The sequence below is a fragment of the Trachypithecus francoisi genome, unplaced genomic scaffold (genome assembly GCF_009764315.1).
Source record: "Trachypithecus francoisi isolate TF-2019V2 unplaced genomic scaffold, Tfra_2.0 Lachesis_group7, whole genome shotgun sequence".
Taxonomy (NCBI): domain Eukaryota; kingdom Metazoa; phylum Chordata; class Mammalia; order Primates; family Cercopithecidae; genus Trachypithecus; species Trachypithecus francoisi.
In genome coordinates, this window is record NW_022681472.1 from 2,707,532 (window position 1) to 2,725,632 (window position 18,101).

The window sequence follows — 18,101 nt, forward strand, 5'->3', positions numbered from 1 at the left end:
GAAGGCAGGTTATTTGAAAATACACAGTCAGAGGGGACAAAAGAAAAAAATAAAAAACAATGAAGCACACCTACAAGACGGGGTTTCACCGTGTTAGCCAGGATGGTCTCTATCTCCTGACCTTGTGATCCGCCTGGCTCGGCCTCCCAAAGTGCCGGGATTACAGGCGTGAGCCACCGCACCTGGCCAATATTTTACATTTTAAATAATTAAGAGTATAACTGGATTATTTCTAACACAAAGAAGGGATAAATGTTTGAGGTGATGAATACTTCAGTCACCCTGACCTGATTATTACACATTATACACCTGTATCAAAATATCTCATGTACCCCATAAATATATGTACCCATGTACCAACAAAAACAAAAATATATCATATATCTGGGCTGAGCACAGTGGCTCACGCCTGTAATCCTAACACTTTGGGAGGCTGAGGCAGGAGGATTGCCTGAGCTCAGGACTTTGAGACCCTGTCGCTACCAAAAATACAAAGAATTATGCGAGTGTGGTGGTGTGCCCCTGTAGTCTCAGCTACTCAGCAGGCTGAGGCACAAGAATCACTTAACTTGGGAGTTGGAGGCTGCTGTGAGCCACTGCACTCCAGCCTGGGAGACAAAGTGAGACTCTGTCTGAAATATATATACACACACATATACATATATTTGATAAAATTCACTAGTGGCTATCTGGAGGCCAGGCGCAGTGGGTCATGACTGTAATCCCAGCACTTTGGAAGGCCAAGGCAGGCAGATCACTTGAGCCCAGGAGTTCAAGACCAGCCTAGGCAATATGGCAAAACCCTGTGTGTATACAAAAAATACAAAACTAGCCAGGTGTGGTGGTCTATCCCTGTAGTCCCAGCTGCTCACGAGGCTGAAGTGGGAGGACTGCCTCAGTCCAGGAGGTCAAGGCTGCAGTGAGCCTTGACCACTGCACTCCAGCCTGGATAACAGAGTGTGACCCTGCATCTAAAAAAACAAAACAAAAAAGCTATGTAGGTCTGGGATTTCCTTTACAGAAAGATTTTTAGTTATTAATTCAATTTAATTACTTGTTAGGGGTGTATTCGTACATTTTATTTCTTCTTGAGTCAGTTTTGGTAATTTATGACTTTCTATGAATTTGCCCATTTTGCTTAAGTTGCTGAATTTGCTGGCCTAATATTTTTCATAATATTCACTTATAATCTTCTTACAGTTTCTAAGAGGTCAGTGGGTTACATCCACCTCTTTTCATTCTTAAAAAGTTTTCACAAACTTTGGTTTTTCCTTTATTTTTGGTTAGCCTAGCTAATGGTTTGTCAACTCCTTTAACTTTGATTGTGAAAACAAATACTCATTTTTCTCCACCATTTTTCTGTTTCCTATTGCCTTCCTTTGTATTACCTTTGGGTTAGTTTTTTTTTTTTCCTAGATTTTAAGGTAGAAAGTTCAGATTACTAACTTAAATCTTTCCTATTTTCAAACATAGGAATTAAAAGATATAAATTTCCCTCTGAGCACCTATTTAGTTGTATCACATTTGGATATGCTTTATTCTTATTTTATTCAGATCAAAATACTATCTGACTTCCTTTGTAATTTCTTATTTGACCCAAGGGCTATTTAGAAATATGTTATTTATTAATTAGTTGATTATTTACAAATATTTTCAGATTCCCAAAATTTCCTTGTGTTGTTGAATTCTAATTTAACTTCGCTTTGGACAGAGAACATACTTTGTATGATTTCAACCTTTTTAAATTTATCAAGGCTTGTTTTTATGGTCTAGTATATAGTTTGTCCTAAAGAATGCTTCAAGTATGCTCAAAGAGAATGTGTTCTGCTGCTGTGCAGAATTCTGTTTTATAGTTGGTTAATTATAACTTTTAAAATATCAGTAGAAAGGAATGAACTATGTCATGGATGAACATCAAAAACATTACACTGAACAAAGAAGCCAGGAATAAGAAATCACATATTGTATAATTCCACTTATATAAAATGTCCAGAGAAGGCAGATTTATAAAGACAGAAAGTAGATTAGTGTTTGCGTGGAGCCAGGATCAGCAATGGCAGTCAACTGTAAATGCTCCTATGGGGTTTTACTGGGGAATAAAAATGTTGCATGGTGCTGGTTGCATACTCAATAAAGTTCCTAAAAATCATGGAACTATATACTTACAGTTGGTGAAGTTTATGATCTGTAAAATACAACTCAAGACAAATTTACATGGATATTTACAAATTCAATATAGATAAATGCCAATTTTAAAAATTCATTGGAAGTTTACTATGAGAAGTAACCATAGCATCAAACCCTTACTTCAAAAATCAATAATCAGGGCCAGGTGGGGTGGCTCACATCTGTAATCCCAACACTTTGGGAGGCCAAGGCAGGCGGATCATTTGAGGTCCGGAGTTTGAGACCAGCCTGGTCAACATGGTGAGACACTGTCTCTACTAAAAATACAAAAATTAGCCATTGTGGTGGGGCATGCCTGTAATCCCAGCTACTTGGGAGGCTGACGCAGGAGAACCACTGGAACCCGGAAGATGGAGGCTGCAGTGAGCCAAGATCACGCACTCCAGCCTGAGTGACAGAGCCACTCTGTCTCAAGAAAAAAAAAAAAAAAATCAATAATCAATTATGTCCTATTTTTCCCACTATATTTTTGCTAAAATACTAAATTGTATTTTTGGTAATCAAACAATCCCAGTGATGAGACCTTCATTACACTGTAATTCCAGGCACTAAATTTAGAAGGAATAAAAGAATCAGAAAAATGGCCATCTGCAACTCTTAATGAAATTAAGTGATTCAGGGCAACCATAAAAAATGGAGCTAAACCATGAGGAAAATGAAACAATGCACATGGCTAGTCAATCCTAGCATCACTAAAAGCAGGACCACCAGACATTATACACCTCCTAATGCCATGAATAAGAAGTATAAAGTATCAACTATTAGTCTTGCCAAAATTTCAGCCTGAATCTAACTGTGCTTTTAGACATAACTTTCCATTTACAGAAAACCCAAGGACTGGAGGAAGAAGCTAAATGAAAGTAAAAGAATCAGATATATCCAGAATATAAGACATTGTACAGGACAAGTGTCCAAGTTTCTCCAACAAAATAAATAATAAAGGAAGAGACTGTTTTAAATGCAGACTGAAGAGACACAACAGTGAAATGCCATGTATGAACCTTGTTTGGATCATATTTCAAATAAGACTATCAGCATGTTTGAGACTACTGAGGAAATCTGACTATGGAATTACTGATAATTTCGTTCAGTTGATAATGGTACTATGGCTATTCAAGAAAACTGCTTTAAGAGACATATACAGAAGGATTTAGAGGTGAAATGACATGGTGTCCGAGATTTGCTTTAAATTACAATAGCAGCAGCAAAAAAGAAAAATGATAAAAGGCCAAGATGAAGCTTGGAAAATGCTGAACTTTGTTCAATCTGGAGCCTTATTTATACTCTTCTTCTAGCTTTGTGTATGTTTGAAAAATATAATAATAAAAGTTTTGTTTTAAAGACAAAAAAATAAAGTTTAGTAGCAAGAATGTAATTGCCACTCAGCTTTTTATGGAACAGAGAAGATAATTTCCCACAAAACTGAAATGCATATGGTTTCTGAGATCCCAGACCAGAATGACTTACCTTCTGGCAATCCTCTTGAAACTGGATTGAAATAATTCTTCCATGACATGCTGCTGTTCCCGACAAAGAACTTCTGTCATCAATTCCAACAACATAGGGCTTTGAGATAATTCCAATGCATCTAGAAACTAGAAAAAATACATCAACATCATCAAAATTTTGTTGAGTTTTACTAAAAATATAAAAAGTTTCTTATGTAATAAAAATATATAACATATAGAAAAATATACTAGAATTTCACAGACTTAACAAATACCAGTATTTCTGTCATTTTTATGGATATTGTGAGTGGCTGGTATATATCAATGTTCACTATACCGAGCCTAGATTCTTTTTAAGTTTTTTTTGTTTTTTTTTTTTGAGACGGAGTCTCGCTCTGTCGCCCAGGCTGGAGTGCAGTGGCGCGATCTTGACTCACTGCAAGCTCTGCCTCCCGGGTTCACGCCATTATCCTGCCTCAGTCTCCCGAGTAGCTGGGACTACAGGCGTCCGTCACCACGCCTCGCTAATTTTTTGCAGTTTTAGTAGAGACAGGGTTTCACCATGTTAGCCAGGATGGTCTCGATCTCCTGACCTGGTGATCTGCTCTCCTCGGCCTCCCAAAGTGCTGGGATTACAGGCGTGAGCCACTGCGCCCGGCCCTGATGCTTTTTAGGTTTTGCAGATGTTACTCTTCTCTCTATCTCAGGTTCTGAGAGTACATGGAGACGAGCCTTCAACAGGCTCCCCCTCCTTCACCATGCCAGGGACTCTTGCCCTTACTCTGATTCTGGTAATGTGCATCTTTTCCACACTGTCCTCACTACAGAGGGGATATCCCAGGCCACTCCCCCGATGTTCTCAACTTGACTCTCCCCTTTTCCATCTCAGTTTCTGTTCTACTTTCTAGGAGATATCTTAATTTTATCTTTAGAATAGAACAGGTATGTTTTTTAAATTTTGCTTCTGCATATTTAATTTCCAAGGATCATTATCCTATCTTGTGGACACAATACCTTCTTTCATCTCTGAAATTATTCTGTGCAGTTTCCACTGCACTCCAGTCTAGGTGACAGAGCAAGACCCTGTCTCAAAACAAAACAAAACAAAACAAAACAAAAAACACCAATGCATTTCATGTCTATGTCCAGACCTGGGTCCCATCCCCAAGATAACTCATGTGTACACAAACATTCCAAAATCCGAAACGCTTTTGGTTCCAAGCATTTCAGATAAGGGATGCTCAAACTATCGTATTAGGGATAATCACAAAATGCTTTTCAAATAATTGCTATTCTATTAAAATTTGGAAATTATTGGTAATATTCTATTTCTTAGCTTCTTTTGGTATTACTATTCATAACTTAAATATACTTTATACATTCCATTTTATGTATAAAATATTTCACAATTTAAAAATCGGAGAAAAAAACAGATTCTCGTGGATTCACATATACGCCTGTCACTGCTTTCCAAGTGAATTAAATGAATTCTCAGGCTACGCACACATAAATAATATGGGACATGGTGCTGATTTGGTATGTGCTTCCTCTTCTACAAATAATGACCCTAGTAAAAATGTACTGTACAAGCTTTGTGTAGAAAGAACATTCTGAATAACCTATCGGGTGGTTTACAACTTCTCTGATTATGGGTATTCCACTCACTTCTTTTCATCAAGATATGTAACAAGAAAAAAAAAATCAGTGTTCTCATTTTACTTGATATTACTAGAAACCAACCTTTTTCATGCAGTCCACATAATTATTGAACCGTGGAGTTCCTGGGGGAAATTCTCTGGACTGCATGGGGAAGTGAGCAACGATGAGCTGCTCCAGAACACGCCTAAGTTCCTCCAGACTGCCTCCAGTGAGGCTGGTGAAGAATGGAAGAAGAGTGACAGCTTGGCCCTGTGGAACAAGGCAGACATAAGAAACTGCACGAGTTATGGCTTATATATCCCACAGAATAAATAAAATTACTGTTTTCTAAAGACATTGCAAATAAAGCACTATGTGGAATCAATGAATCACTTCAGCATAATTTCTAAATTATATTAAAAACCAACCTGAACACAACTCTGTACCTCAGCTTTTTTTTTTTTTTTGGAGATGCAGTCTTACTCTGTCACCCAGGCTGGAGTGCAGTGGCACAATCTAGGCTTACTGCAACCTCCGCCTCCTGGGTTCAAGTCATTCTCCCTGCCTCAGCCTCCAGAGTAGCTGGGATTACAGGCGCCTGCCACTATGCCCAGCTAATTTTTTTCATATTTTTCATAGAGACAGGGTTTTGCCATGTTGGCCAGGACGGTCTCAAACTCTTGACCTCAGGAGATTCGCCCGCCTTAGCCTCCCAAAATGTTGGGATTACAGGCATGAGCCACCGTGCCCAACCTATACCTCAGCTTTGACTGTTACCCAGGCTAGTCAGTTGACTCCAGCTATGGACACATAAATAAATGGGACATGGTGCTGATTCGGTATGTGCTTCCTCTTCTACAAATAATGACCCTAGTAAAAATGTACTGTACAAGCTTTATGTAAAAAGAACATTTTAAATAACCTAAGGAGTGGTTTACAACTACACATTGCAGAACTACATAAGAACTTCATACTGAGCTTAACAAGAACTAGGAGTTGATTCCTATTCTCTCTTGCATGGCAGATAAATTCCAAGACTGTCTACGGAGAAATGGGAAACTTGATTAATCACACAGCAGAAAATTCCAAAGAATTATCCCCTTTATCCAGTAAAGAGGTCCCTTGAATTAAGGTCACTTTTCAATAGTGTTTAAAATCTAATTGTTCTAGGACTTTAAAATTAGTAACCTTAAAGTGACAATATTTATTAATTCTTGACCCTAAAAATCACCAAAAATTTTTATATTATTTTTAATAGAAAAATGACTGAGTAATAGTCATTATAGCCAATTTAAATCATATGTATGCAAACACAAATGTTAATTCATCCAAATATGATAATCTTATACTTTAAAAGAAATGTTCTAGGCCAGGCGTGGTGGCTCACACCTGTAATCCCAGCACTTTGCGAGGCCGAGGCAGGCAGATCACTTGAAGTCAGGAGTTTGAGAGCAGCCTGGCCACTATGGTGAAATATACTAAAAATACAAAAATTAGCCAGGCCTGGTGACGCACGCCTAAGATCCCAGCTACTCGGGAGGCTGAGGCACGAGAATCACTTGAACTCAAGAGGCAGAGGTTGCAGTGAGCCATGATTGCGCCACTGCACTTCAGCCTGGGCGACAAAGCGAGACTGTTGCAGAAAAGAAAAGAAGAAAAAGAAAAAGAAAAAGAAAAGAGAGAGAGACAGAAAGAAAGGGACGCAAGGAAGGAGGGAGGGAGGGAGGAAGGGGAAGGGAAGGGGAGGGAAGGGGAAGGGGAGGGAAGGGGAGGGAAGGGGAGGGGAGGGGAGGGGAGGGGAGGGGAGGGGAGGGGAGGGGAGGGAAGGGAAGGGAAGGGAAGGGAAGGGAAGGAAGGGAAGGGAAGGGAAGGGAAGGGAAGGGAAGGGAGGAAGGAAATGTTCTCATGTCTTGGAGAGACACCCTGAACTGAAGCAGGTGCAGGTCAGATAACATGCCCGGCCTGCTTGGCCTTCCTTGCCCGCTGACGGGTGGGTTGACTACACAGGTGAAATAAACACGCCCAAACAGGATGGTTATCGAGACTGGCTAATAAGTACAGGGGGATTACTGTGCTAGTCTCCCTATTTTTGAACATGTTTGACATTTCCCATAATAAAAAATAAAAAACATCACAAATATGCAAAAATAAAAAATATGAAAATAGAAGAGAATGTAATCCAAAAAAAATAAATATTTCACTGTTTACCTTTAAATGTAGATCCAGTTTTGTGTCAGCAAGTAGACTAATATATGTTGTAAAGACTTCAGGGAATGAACCATGACTTGTATTAAAAGATACAGATGAATCAATCTAAAGGAAGGAAAAGAAAAACAGGACACATTTGTATATTACATCTTTATTTCCTTTGTTAAAATTCCAGAAATGAACTGTAAATTTAATTATGGGCTTCAATAATATTTTCACAATCTTATTGTAAAATATTGTAATACTATCTGTTAAGACAATACATGCAAAGGTACATTAAAAAGATATAGCATAAGAAATAGTAAGTCTAATAAACAATGGAAAAAATTTAAAAAGGTAAATATAAGCAACTATCCTGTCAAAATATCTTCTTATTTGTCAAACCAATGAGCTTTTGGAGCAATCTCCATCAAATTTTAAAGACACAAGTTACAGAGTTCAGAAGAACAAACATGACTGCTTTTTAAAGGAATCTCAAAATACCTGTAAAATTTTTGCCAGTAAGGCCAGCACTGCCATTTTAGTTTCGAGAGGGGAATCTTTGGCCCACCAGGAATCACACTTCTTCCAGTGTTGCAGAATTGTAGTTGCAAGTTTCAGTCCTTGGTGTTTCTGGCTTGCTCGCTCCCTGAAGCTCTGGTCTAACATGCCGTTCAAAACGGTACTCACCTAAGACAATTTCGTTGTGAGTGAAGAAAAATTCTTAATTTTGAAAATGACAGAAAACAAAATTTACCTTTATTTCAAAGTTATTCTTGGAAAATAAATAAGCTATTTCTATAATAGATGTTTATCTACTTCAAAACTCCTCGAGTTTGATTTGAGATGCACCTTAATCATAGTTTTTCCACAGAAAGTACAGGGTGACCTTAGTTATGTCATCAGGCTCATCCAGCTTCTCCTGGCTTTCCTAGTCTGGGCAGTCTAGGAAACAGGAGTCAGCTCTCTTCTGTCACCACCACCAGCACTGTACATGCATGCACACGCACACACAGGTGTACACACACAAGCACATAAATATGCACATATGCACAAATACACACTTCCTGTCCCACCACCACTGTACATGCATGCACAAGCACACACAGATGTACACACATAAGCAAACATGCACCCAAGTGCATACTTCTGGTCCTACCACCATACAGGCACACATTAACACACACAGGTGTACACACACAAGCGAACATGCACACATGCAAATGCACACTTCCTGTTCAACTACCATCATACATGCACACCAACATTTCCTGTCTCACCACCACTCCTGCAACAGAGTGACAGGCTCATTTTGATCAGATTAACATTCACTATTCCTGTCATTCTGACTATGCAAACATTTTTCACAGATGTTCCAAGTAGAAACAATGCTTTTCCCTTTTTGCACATTTTGTACTCCGTGAAGCTAATCTTGTTTGCTTTCATTGCGGTTTTCAATGTGTCTGTCATTAATTCGTCATCAAACTCTCCTAAGTTATGAAATTGCTGCAAGCCCTCTAAGCCTATCAGGTCTATCTGCCCCATCTCTGTGGCAACTCAGCTCCTGATCTGCAATGCTGGTGCTGGGCCATCCACGCCTCTGTGCAGGGCTGACATATTGCATCCAGTACCTTCCCGTCTTGGCTTACTGCGTGATCACTCTCCACCCAGCAGCAACGTGATGAGAGTGCACAGGGACCTCTTGGGGATCTGGCATGTCTAAAACATCTGCATTCCACTCTCACATAATGGATAATCCAGCTGGATTCAGAACTCTAGGCTGGAGACTTCTCTTATGAATTGTGGAAGAAATCTGGTTCAAGTCTTGCAGTGTCCACACTGCTGCTGAGAAGACATATGTCATTCAATTTCTAGATCCTTTCACACATAACTGCTTTTTCTCCAGTGGAAACCTGAGAATCTTTTCTTGTAGTGAAACCCCAGGGTTCTGAATTCTCAAGAAATGTGCTCCACGTGGAGCTGTTTCTGTGCACCATGCTGGAAACTCCATGGCCCTCTCCTACCTGGAAACTCAAAGCCTTTGTTTCTGGGCTCCTCTGGAGCTGTGTCCTCAGCAAATGTCTCTCCTGGCCCCTGCCTTCTGGAGCCAAGGCCCTGCTGCTCAACCTTGTGCATGAATCCCTAGTCTCCTCCTCATTTCTCTCGTGTTTTCCGTTTTGTCTTTTCACTCTATTCTCTGTGAAAGTTACTCAAGTTTACCTTCCAAACTCTTTCATTTTTAGTTTCTGATGCCTATGCTTAATTCCCGAGACATTTTTTGTTCTCTGATGTTCATTCTCCAAAGCAATTCTTATTTCACAGTTTTGTCTCTCATCTTTCAGTTTTACTTCTCCACCTTACATTCCCATCTGAGTGAACGGGCCTTGCCACAGTTGCCCATGTCCTGCTATGCCCTCTGGCGTCCCTTTCCCCAAGTGCCTGGGCCCCAGGGCTGCCGGCTCACAGGTATTTTTTTTGTTTTTTTTTGTTTTTTTTTTGAGACGGAGTCTCGCTCTGTCGCCCAGGCTGGAGTACAGTGGCCGGACTGCAAGCTCCGCCTCCCGGATTTAACCCATTCTCCTGCCTCAGCCTCCCGAGTAGCTGGGACTACAGGCGCCCGCCACCTCGCCCGGCTAGTTTTTTGTATTTTGTAGTAGAGACGGGGTTTCACCGTGTTAGCCAGGATGGTCTCGATCTCCTGACCTCGTGATCCGCCCGTCTCAGCCTCCCAAAGTGCTGGGATTACAGGCTTGAGCCACCGCGCCCAGCCCCGGCTCACAGCTATCACCCGCCTGGAAGTGCTGTGCAGCATGCAGGGCTCACTGGTGGGGAGGATCACTGTCGCTGATCCAGCTGGCTGTGATGCCTGCATCTTTATTTTCTCTTAGGGCTTGTCAGGATATTCTGGTGCCCTGTCAAGGGCAGACGCTGAACTGTATTCGGAGGGAAAGGGCAGACAGCCTCAAAGTCTAGAATTTAAGTAGGTTTGCACTTAACTTCCCTCTTTTCCTGATGGTATCCATATATTCAGCCATGCCAGAGCCCCCCAGTCTGGAGGTCTCTATCCTCTCCAGGGAGTCACTGCCTCCTGCCTTCTCTTTAAGTGGGATCAGACCTCCAGCAGCAGGGAAAGGAGGCTGCCCTGTAGGGGAAAGCTGACCTTTGCCTAATCCTCTCTTCTCAGCCTCTGCTCACCCCTGCTCTCACGCCTGCCCTGCTGGGGCTCGGCACTTTCAACTTCCCATGTTGCCACACCTGTCCTTTAGATTTATAACTCTTGTCACTCTTGGAAATCCTTTTCTCCTTTTTTCTGTGTCCTTTGAGACTGTAGTGGTGTTTTTGTTAAATCTCATTCTGTTACTTCAGAGGAATTTAGGGCAGCAGTAGAGGTTAAGGTGTATGCTTTTTCTGTCATTTCCATCAGAGGTCATAGTTTACGAAATCAGAATGTTAAATCTGAGTGTCATCTACTACGATTTTATTTCTAATTTTAAAGAATACAAATTCCTACTGCAATCTACCACAAAAGATTCCCTTACAACACACAAGCACTGTTTGCAATAGAAGCTCAACTTACGAAATCATGTACTCTCCCTTAAAATGGTCATACTAACAGCAGTTTCTGTCCACAGAACAAATTAAATTTCAAAATCCCAGAGGTTTAGCAAACGAAAGTCAACTATATATTAAATACTGATCTCCAGAGAGTCAATGTGAGGGGGAAAGGGGGACACAGCAGGAACGTGTCAGAAATGGTAACTCAGCATCAAGGCCACAAGAGAGCTCTGAGAACAGCGAAGTCTACCGGGGTGCGGAGACCTGCCTGCAGCTGGTGTGAATGCAAAGTCAACTCTGGGCCCCAGGATGGGTTTATAAGCTCCAAGCCCACGTCTTGGCAAACATCAATATCCTGCATAGCTGTGTCTTATAATATTTAGGCTTAGAAATTTGCAGAGCATGAGGGATAGAAAAAACAATCAATGTTTCAACATCCAGTAACACTCATTAGCTATTTATTTTTTTGAGATAGAGTCTTGCTCTATCACCCAGGCTGGAGTGCAGTGGGCGTGATCGCCGCTCACTGTAACCTCCGCCTCTCAGGTTCAAGCAATTCTGCCTCAGCCTCCTGAGTAGCTGGGATTACAGGCGCGTACCACCATGCCTGGCTAATTGTTTGTATTTTTAGTAGACAAGGTTTTGCCATGTTTGCCATGCTGGGCTCGAAATCCTGACCTCTGGTGATCCACCCACCTCTACCTCCCAAAGTGCTAGGATTATAGGCATGAGCCACCATGCCTGGCCTAACATTCATTAACTATTGATAAGTGGTATGTTTTGGGTTTTTCTGAGTTTGTTAAAAGCAAGAGCTTTTAACCTTCTAGGAAAAAGTCTTGTCATGCTTTAATGAAATATTTCAGGAATATGGCAACCCTTTTATGAGGATTATATAAGAAAATATTGACCAGGCGCGGTGGCTGACGCCTATAATCTCAGCACTTTGGGAGGCCAAAGTGGGCAGATCACGAGGTCAGTTCAAGACCAGCCTGGCCAACATAGTGAAATCCTGTCTCTATTAAAAATACAAAAAATTAGCTAGACGTGGTGGCAGATGCCTGTAATCCCAGCTACTCGGAAGGCTGAGGCAGGAGAATCACTTCAATCTGGGATGCAGAGATTGCAGTCAGAAGAGATCGTGCCACTGCACTCCAGCCTGGGCAACCGTGCAAGACTCTGTCTCCAAAAAAAAAAAAAAAATATTTACTTAAAAGAAAATTTTGTTACCATTTTGGGATTATCCACTGATGACTGCATGAGCTCCAATACAGCAAGATCCAGATTTTTCAATAATTCCATGTTGATAGTTTCTGAGAACAAGCTATAGAAATACTCTCCATGGGAGAAGAGGATGACGCTGCTCTGTAAGCTGCCCAAGGATGGCGTGGACAGCACTGCTGGGTTCAGGAGAAGACTCACGAGGCGCTCACACTGGAAAAAAGAAAGGAGAGGTACCATAATCAGGGCACATCTTTGCATGGCACAGAAAGACCATTGGCAACTAATTAACTTTGAAATTGGAAAATGACACAGGTCTAAAAAGAGCCTGATATGTGAAGTCTGGATTGAAGCTGAAATTGTATATATTTCAACTAGCCTCCATGTTCTAGGTTTCATTTTGGGAAAGAGATCTTCCTTGACCCATATTTCTTCCAAATGTCCAAAAATCTTGTAGTTGTTTTTTATTTTTATTTTTTGAGACAGGGTCTCACTCTGTTGCCCAGGCTGGAGTGCAGTGGCATGATCTCGGCTCACTGCAAACCTCCACCTCCTAGGTTTAAGGAATTCTCTAGCCTCAGCCTCCCGAGTAGCTTGGATTACAAGGGCGTTCTACCACCCCTGGCTAATTTTTGTATTTTTAGTAGAGATAGCATTTCACCATGTAGTTCAGGCTGGTCTTGAACTCCTGACCTCAAGCAATTCACCCGCCTTGGCCTCTCAGAGTGCTAGGATTACAGGCAATAAACCACCCTGCCCAGCCTTGCTGTTTTTTAAAGACAGGGTGCCACTCTGTTGCCCAGACTGGAGTGCAGTGGCATGCTCATGACGCACTACAGCCTTGACTTCCTGGGCTCAAGCGATCTTCCCACCTCAGCCTCCTGAGTAGCTGGGACTGCAAGCATGTGCCACCATATCTGGCTAATTTTTAAAAATTTTTTTGTAGAAACAGGGTCTCGCTATGCTGCCCAGGCTGGTCTCAAACTCCTGGGCTCAAGCCATCTGCCTACCCCACCATTGTTGCTTTGAGGGTACAGTCTATTAAGGATGAGTATTTTTAAACAATTTAAATATATAATTGTTTACATTAATTGGACAAAGGGGTGAAAAAGGGGTTTCTGCTAGAGAAGCAAGGAAGTTGAGATGGAGTGAACACAGAGGGCTGGCTGCAGATTTCAGCTATAGCAGGGACTATTTAAAGTCAGCCCTGCATGGTTCAAAGAGCCATGAGAATATTTTTTTTGGAGACTCTGATTCCTCTGGGATTATCCTTCAGAGGCCCTCCCAATCATCCATGTGAAGGACCACCAAGGAGAGAAGAGGCCACATGTCAACACGGCTCAGCTTCATAGTCACAAAATGTTCTCTAGCTAATTCCTTTTGGAAACAAAGTGGGATAGACAAAACCTTAATTTAAAAAGAATGTTGTTCTATTCCGTTTTTTTTTTAACTATTGAGAAAATAATTTTTCAGAAAGAAAGTTGGCTCATGCAAATCATACAATACTTGTCCAGCTAAAATCTTACTACCCCAATTCGACAGTTTCTAGAGACACCTGCAAGTGACATGTGTATTTCTATTATTAGGGGAGTGCAGCATGAAGAGGTGTTTTTCCTACCAGTCCTCCAAAAGCAAAGGCTAACTCCAGAAGTCCGCTGGCCAGCTGCTTACAACTGAGGTCTAGAGAAGGCAAACACTGTCTCTCATCTCCGGGGGCAATGCCTTTATAAACCAGGGAAAGAAGTTCTGTGCCAATAGAATGATGCAGATCTGTGGACTAAAAGACAGCCAACGTTGAAATGCTTAGCAAAAAGATATTTCTTAGAAGAAAATAACTTCACTCCTCTCATTAAATAAAAAGCCCACTTCAGATAGCACTGACAATTACCTTCCTATATTCAGAAAAATTTTAATTCAACTTTGCTTTTGTTGTTCTTGCTGTTTTGAGACACAGTCTCGCTCTGTCGCCCAGGCTGCAGTGCAGTGGCACAATCGTGGCTCACTGCAGCCTCAAGCTTCCAGGCTCAAGCAGTCCTCCCACTTCAGCCTCCTGAGTAGCTGGGACTATGGGTCCGTGGCACCCACTCCTTGGACAATGTTTTTTTTTTTTTTTTTTTTTTTTTTGAGACAGAGTCTCGCTCTGTCGCCCAGTCTGGAGTGCAGTGGCGCAATCTCGGCTCACTGCAAGCTCCGCCTCCCGGGTTCACGCCATTCTCCTGCCTCAGCCTCCCGAGTAGCTGGGACTACAGGCGCCCGCCATCTCGCCCGGCTCGTTTTTTGTATTTTTTAGTAGAGACGGGGTTTCACCGTGTTAGCCAGGATGGTCTCGATCTCCTGACCTCGTGATCCACCCGTCTCGGCCTCGCAAAGTGCTGGGATTACAGGCTTGAGCCACCACGCCCGGCCTGGACAATGTTTTTGTGTGTGTTTTTTTAAATTGTTTGTAGAGATGAATCCCTGCCATGTTGCCTAGGCTGGTCTCAAACTTGTGGCCTCAAGCAATCCTCCTATCTGAGCCTCCCAAAGTGCTGGGATTACAGGTATGAGCCACTGTGGCTCAACCTTGCTTTCTATGCTAGATTCTTCATTTGTGTTGTCTTGCCACAAAGGTATAACAGCAGTTCCTAAAGTTTTTCAGAAAGCTGCCCTGGAAATATCTGAATGTCCTTTATTTTACTTTCATTTTATATTTATAAATTTTTACATTTGCTTTCATACTTATATTGATATATAATAGATATAAAGATAGATAATATCTACATGTCTAGAGCAAGTATTTCTATAATTCCCATTTCAGCATGCTCAATACATAAAGGACTTTTAAGAATATAAATAAATACACTAATTACCATACTAAAGCTAAAATAAATGTAAAAACAAATAGGTTATAGTTACCTGAGATGGTAATATACTATGCAGAAGCCCAGCTCTGTGAAGCTGTTTACAGGCAGACACAACAGCAGCCAGCCTGCTCCTGTCCATTTGCGCGTCAGGGCCATACAAGTTGACGGCACAAAGCTCCTCAATGCTGGCCATGCGAGAAAAACAGTAAATTAGGTGAGCTCTAATCTCATTAAATTATTAAGATACACTGAAAAAAATGTTTGCACTGTTATGAAAGCAGAGGCAACACCTAACAGGATCTATATGCACTAAGCTAGCATGGAGATCAAACACGGTGCTAACCACATCTGAAGTTTGCTTAAGTTTGGTGCAGGGAAGGCACTGGTTATATGTGATTTCTAAGCAACTATTGAGGTCACTGGCAGCAAACATCCCACTAATATGAGCCTTCCCTGAGGAAGCAGGAGCAGCTGGAGGAGCACGGCAACATATTAGGGCCTGAAATTCCAGGACAACACGTTCCCGATTGTGACCTAAGTACCCACCTCTGTGCTGTTATTTTCTCTCTCAGATGGGTCTCCAGGATATCTTTGTATGGGGACATCTTTAGCGCTTTCATCAGGTTCACACAAACATCAGGAAGATGAGCCATAACCTGGACGTCTCCGATGTTGAAACCTATGCTTGCAGGCTCACATAGCGTCTGCACCAGGACTCTCATCAAGTGTGTATTACACAAGTCCTTCTTCAGGAGCTATAACAGATGGTTTGATAAAAACACTTCGTCAGCTAGCATTTCTATTTTCACCAGAGTGTAGGGCCCACGAGATTGGGAACTTCTGCCTGACTAAGAGAGAGGTGGACAGAGTTTCTCTGTAAAACAGGGGCAGCGTAAACACGTGAGGTTTGTGGGCTAGACGGTCTCTGCTACAACTCCTTACGCGTCTGATAAGAAAGCAGCACAGACAACAGGTGGAGAGAGGCGCACATGCTCCTATATAGCTTTATCTACGGAGCAGGCAGCAAGTGTGGTTGTATCCATGGACAGGGTTTCCCAGCCCCTGACTCAGGACACTGCTTAATCCCAGGGCCTGGTGTGCCATAGGCACCTGGCAGAGATTCCCTGAATGAACTGACTGGAGTTTGTTTACACAATAAGCCTCATGGATACATTTATAAATATTTGCTAGTATGCGTTTCCTAAGGTAAATGTTTGATCACAGCATAAAATACAGCATCCAATAAAACAATTAGAAAAAACTATTTTGTATTTTATTCACACAATGAAACTCTGAAGGACATGCAAAGTTTCATGATTTTCAATAGATGGTTCACCATGACTGTAGTTATTAACGATGCATTGTAATTTTGCAAATTGCTAAGAAAAGAGATTTAAAAGTTCTCATCACAAAAAATGTTACATATGTGAGGTAACAGATACATTAATTAGCTTGATTTAGCCATTCCACAAGGCAAACCATATCAAAACATCATGCTGTATAACATAAATACAGTTTTTGTCAACTAAAATAAATTGACAAATTTATTTTGACAGATAACTCTTCTGAGAATGCAAAGTTTTAGAAAAGCCAAAACCTGGCCTTCTCTTCCTGGTTCTTTCCGAAGTCAGGAAAAGCTGGGTTGAGAGGACAAAAAAAATAATAATAATAATCATAATAATTTTTTTAAGCCAAAATCCCTTCTAATAGAAACCTTTGAAGCAGTTTTCTAGTAAAAAAAAACTGACCTCAAATTAACAGAGCAGGCCGGGCGCGGTGGCTCAAGCCTGTAATCCCAGCACTTTGGGAGGCCGAGACGGGCGGATCACGAGGTCAGGAGATTGAGACCATCCTGACTAATACAGTGAAACCCCGTCTCTACTAAAAAATACAGAAAACTAGCTGGGTGTGGTGGCGGGCGCCTGTAGTCCCAGCTACTCGGGAGGCTGAGGCAGGAGAATGGCGTAAACCCGGGAGGCGGAGCTTGCAGTGAGCTGAGATCTGGCCACTGCACTCCAGCCTGGGCAACAGAGCAAGACTCCGTCTCAAAAAAAAAAAAAAAAAAAAAAAAAAAAAATTAACAGAGCAGCCTACCTTCCATCCTTCTGGGGAGGTGTTCAGCAGAGTCGTGGTGAGCTCCATAATCCGGACTACAACGGTGCATTTGCTGTAGTTGTACCTTTCTCCCTCTTGGGGGCTTGGTCTGTCACCTGCTGCCCCTGCTGCCCCAGTGCCAAAGCACTTTTCTGCTGCTATAATGTCATGCATGGCAATGCTTTCTAAAAAGAAAGCCACTGCTTTCAAAAGTGAAGACTGGGCTTCAGTACCTAGAAGCAATTATAATAAAATATTAATATATGCTTCCTTTCAACTCCACTAAGATTAATATAAAATTGCTTCTCTAAGTATAGGTATGACATACGTTCAGCAAAAGTTCAAAATTTTTCAAAAGAAACAAACAGCTTAATAATAGCTGAATAAAGTGGCAGTTATTGCTTCTCATATCAAAAGGACACACTGATGGAAGGTCAGGTCTTTATTCTCAAACATTACATGTGAGAAGATAAATTAATATGATCATTTTAAAGGGCAATCTGGCAATTCATACCAAGTTTTAAAAAATATGCATGCCAATTTCTATCAAATGTTTAAAAACTCATTATGCTTTGATCCAGCACTGAAATTTTAACCTAATGAAATGACTGCAGAATTGTAGAGGTGTGGTTGTAAGAATGTTCTTTTTAGCATTGTTATTAATAATGAATGCTATTAATAATGAAAAAGTAAAAAATCCTGTCCTTCAAAGGACAGAAACAAATTATGGAGCAGTCTTCAAGCAGGTGTGGACGGGCACCAGTCATCTTATGGAATCAACTTTTAGATCCATCCTCAAAAGGGCTTTGTCATAAAACTCATTTGTCTGAAAACACCCTGGAGCTGGTTCTCCTTTCCCTTCTCAGGCTGTTCATCACGACTCTCCTGCTTAATGAAAGACAGACCCACCCTCACCTCTCTCCAGTCTAAC

The 18,101-nt window shown here is 41.4% G+C and overlaps 1 protein-coding gene across 4 annotated transcripts in view; it reads right to left on the reverse strand.

Moving 5' to 3' along the window:
• The window catches only part of PRKDC (protein kinase, DNA-activated, catalytic subunit), a 187,854-nt gene that overhangs the window by 101,445 nt on the left and 68,308 nt on the right, over positions 1–18,101 (reverse strand). For all 4 annotated transcript variants that reach the window (XM_033203538.1, XM_033203540.1, XM_033203541.1 and 1 more), the window contains exons 32-40: positions 17,171–17,403; positions 15,623–15,831; positions 15,129–15,261; positions 13,852–14,010; positions 12,243–12,446; positions 7,965–8,150; positions 7,482–7,586; positions 5,376–5,543; positions 3,655–3,782 (exon numbers count right to left, since the gene is read on the reverse strand). In XM_033203538.1, coding sequence (XP_033059429.1) covers positions 3,655–3,782; positions 5,376–5,543; positions 7,482–7,586; positions 7,965–8,150; positions 12,243–12,446; positions 13,852–14,010; positions 15,129–15,261; positions 15,623–15,831; positions 17,171–17,403 — 1,525 coding nt within the window. The remainder of the gene's footprint in view (positions 1–3,654; positions 3,783–5,375; positions 5,544–7,481; positions 7,587–7,964; positions 8,151–12,242; positions 12,447–13,851; positions 14,011–15,128; positions 15,262–15,622; positions 15,832–17,170; positions 17,404–18,101) is intronic.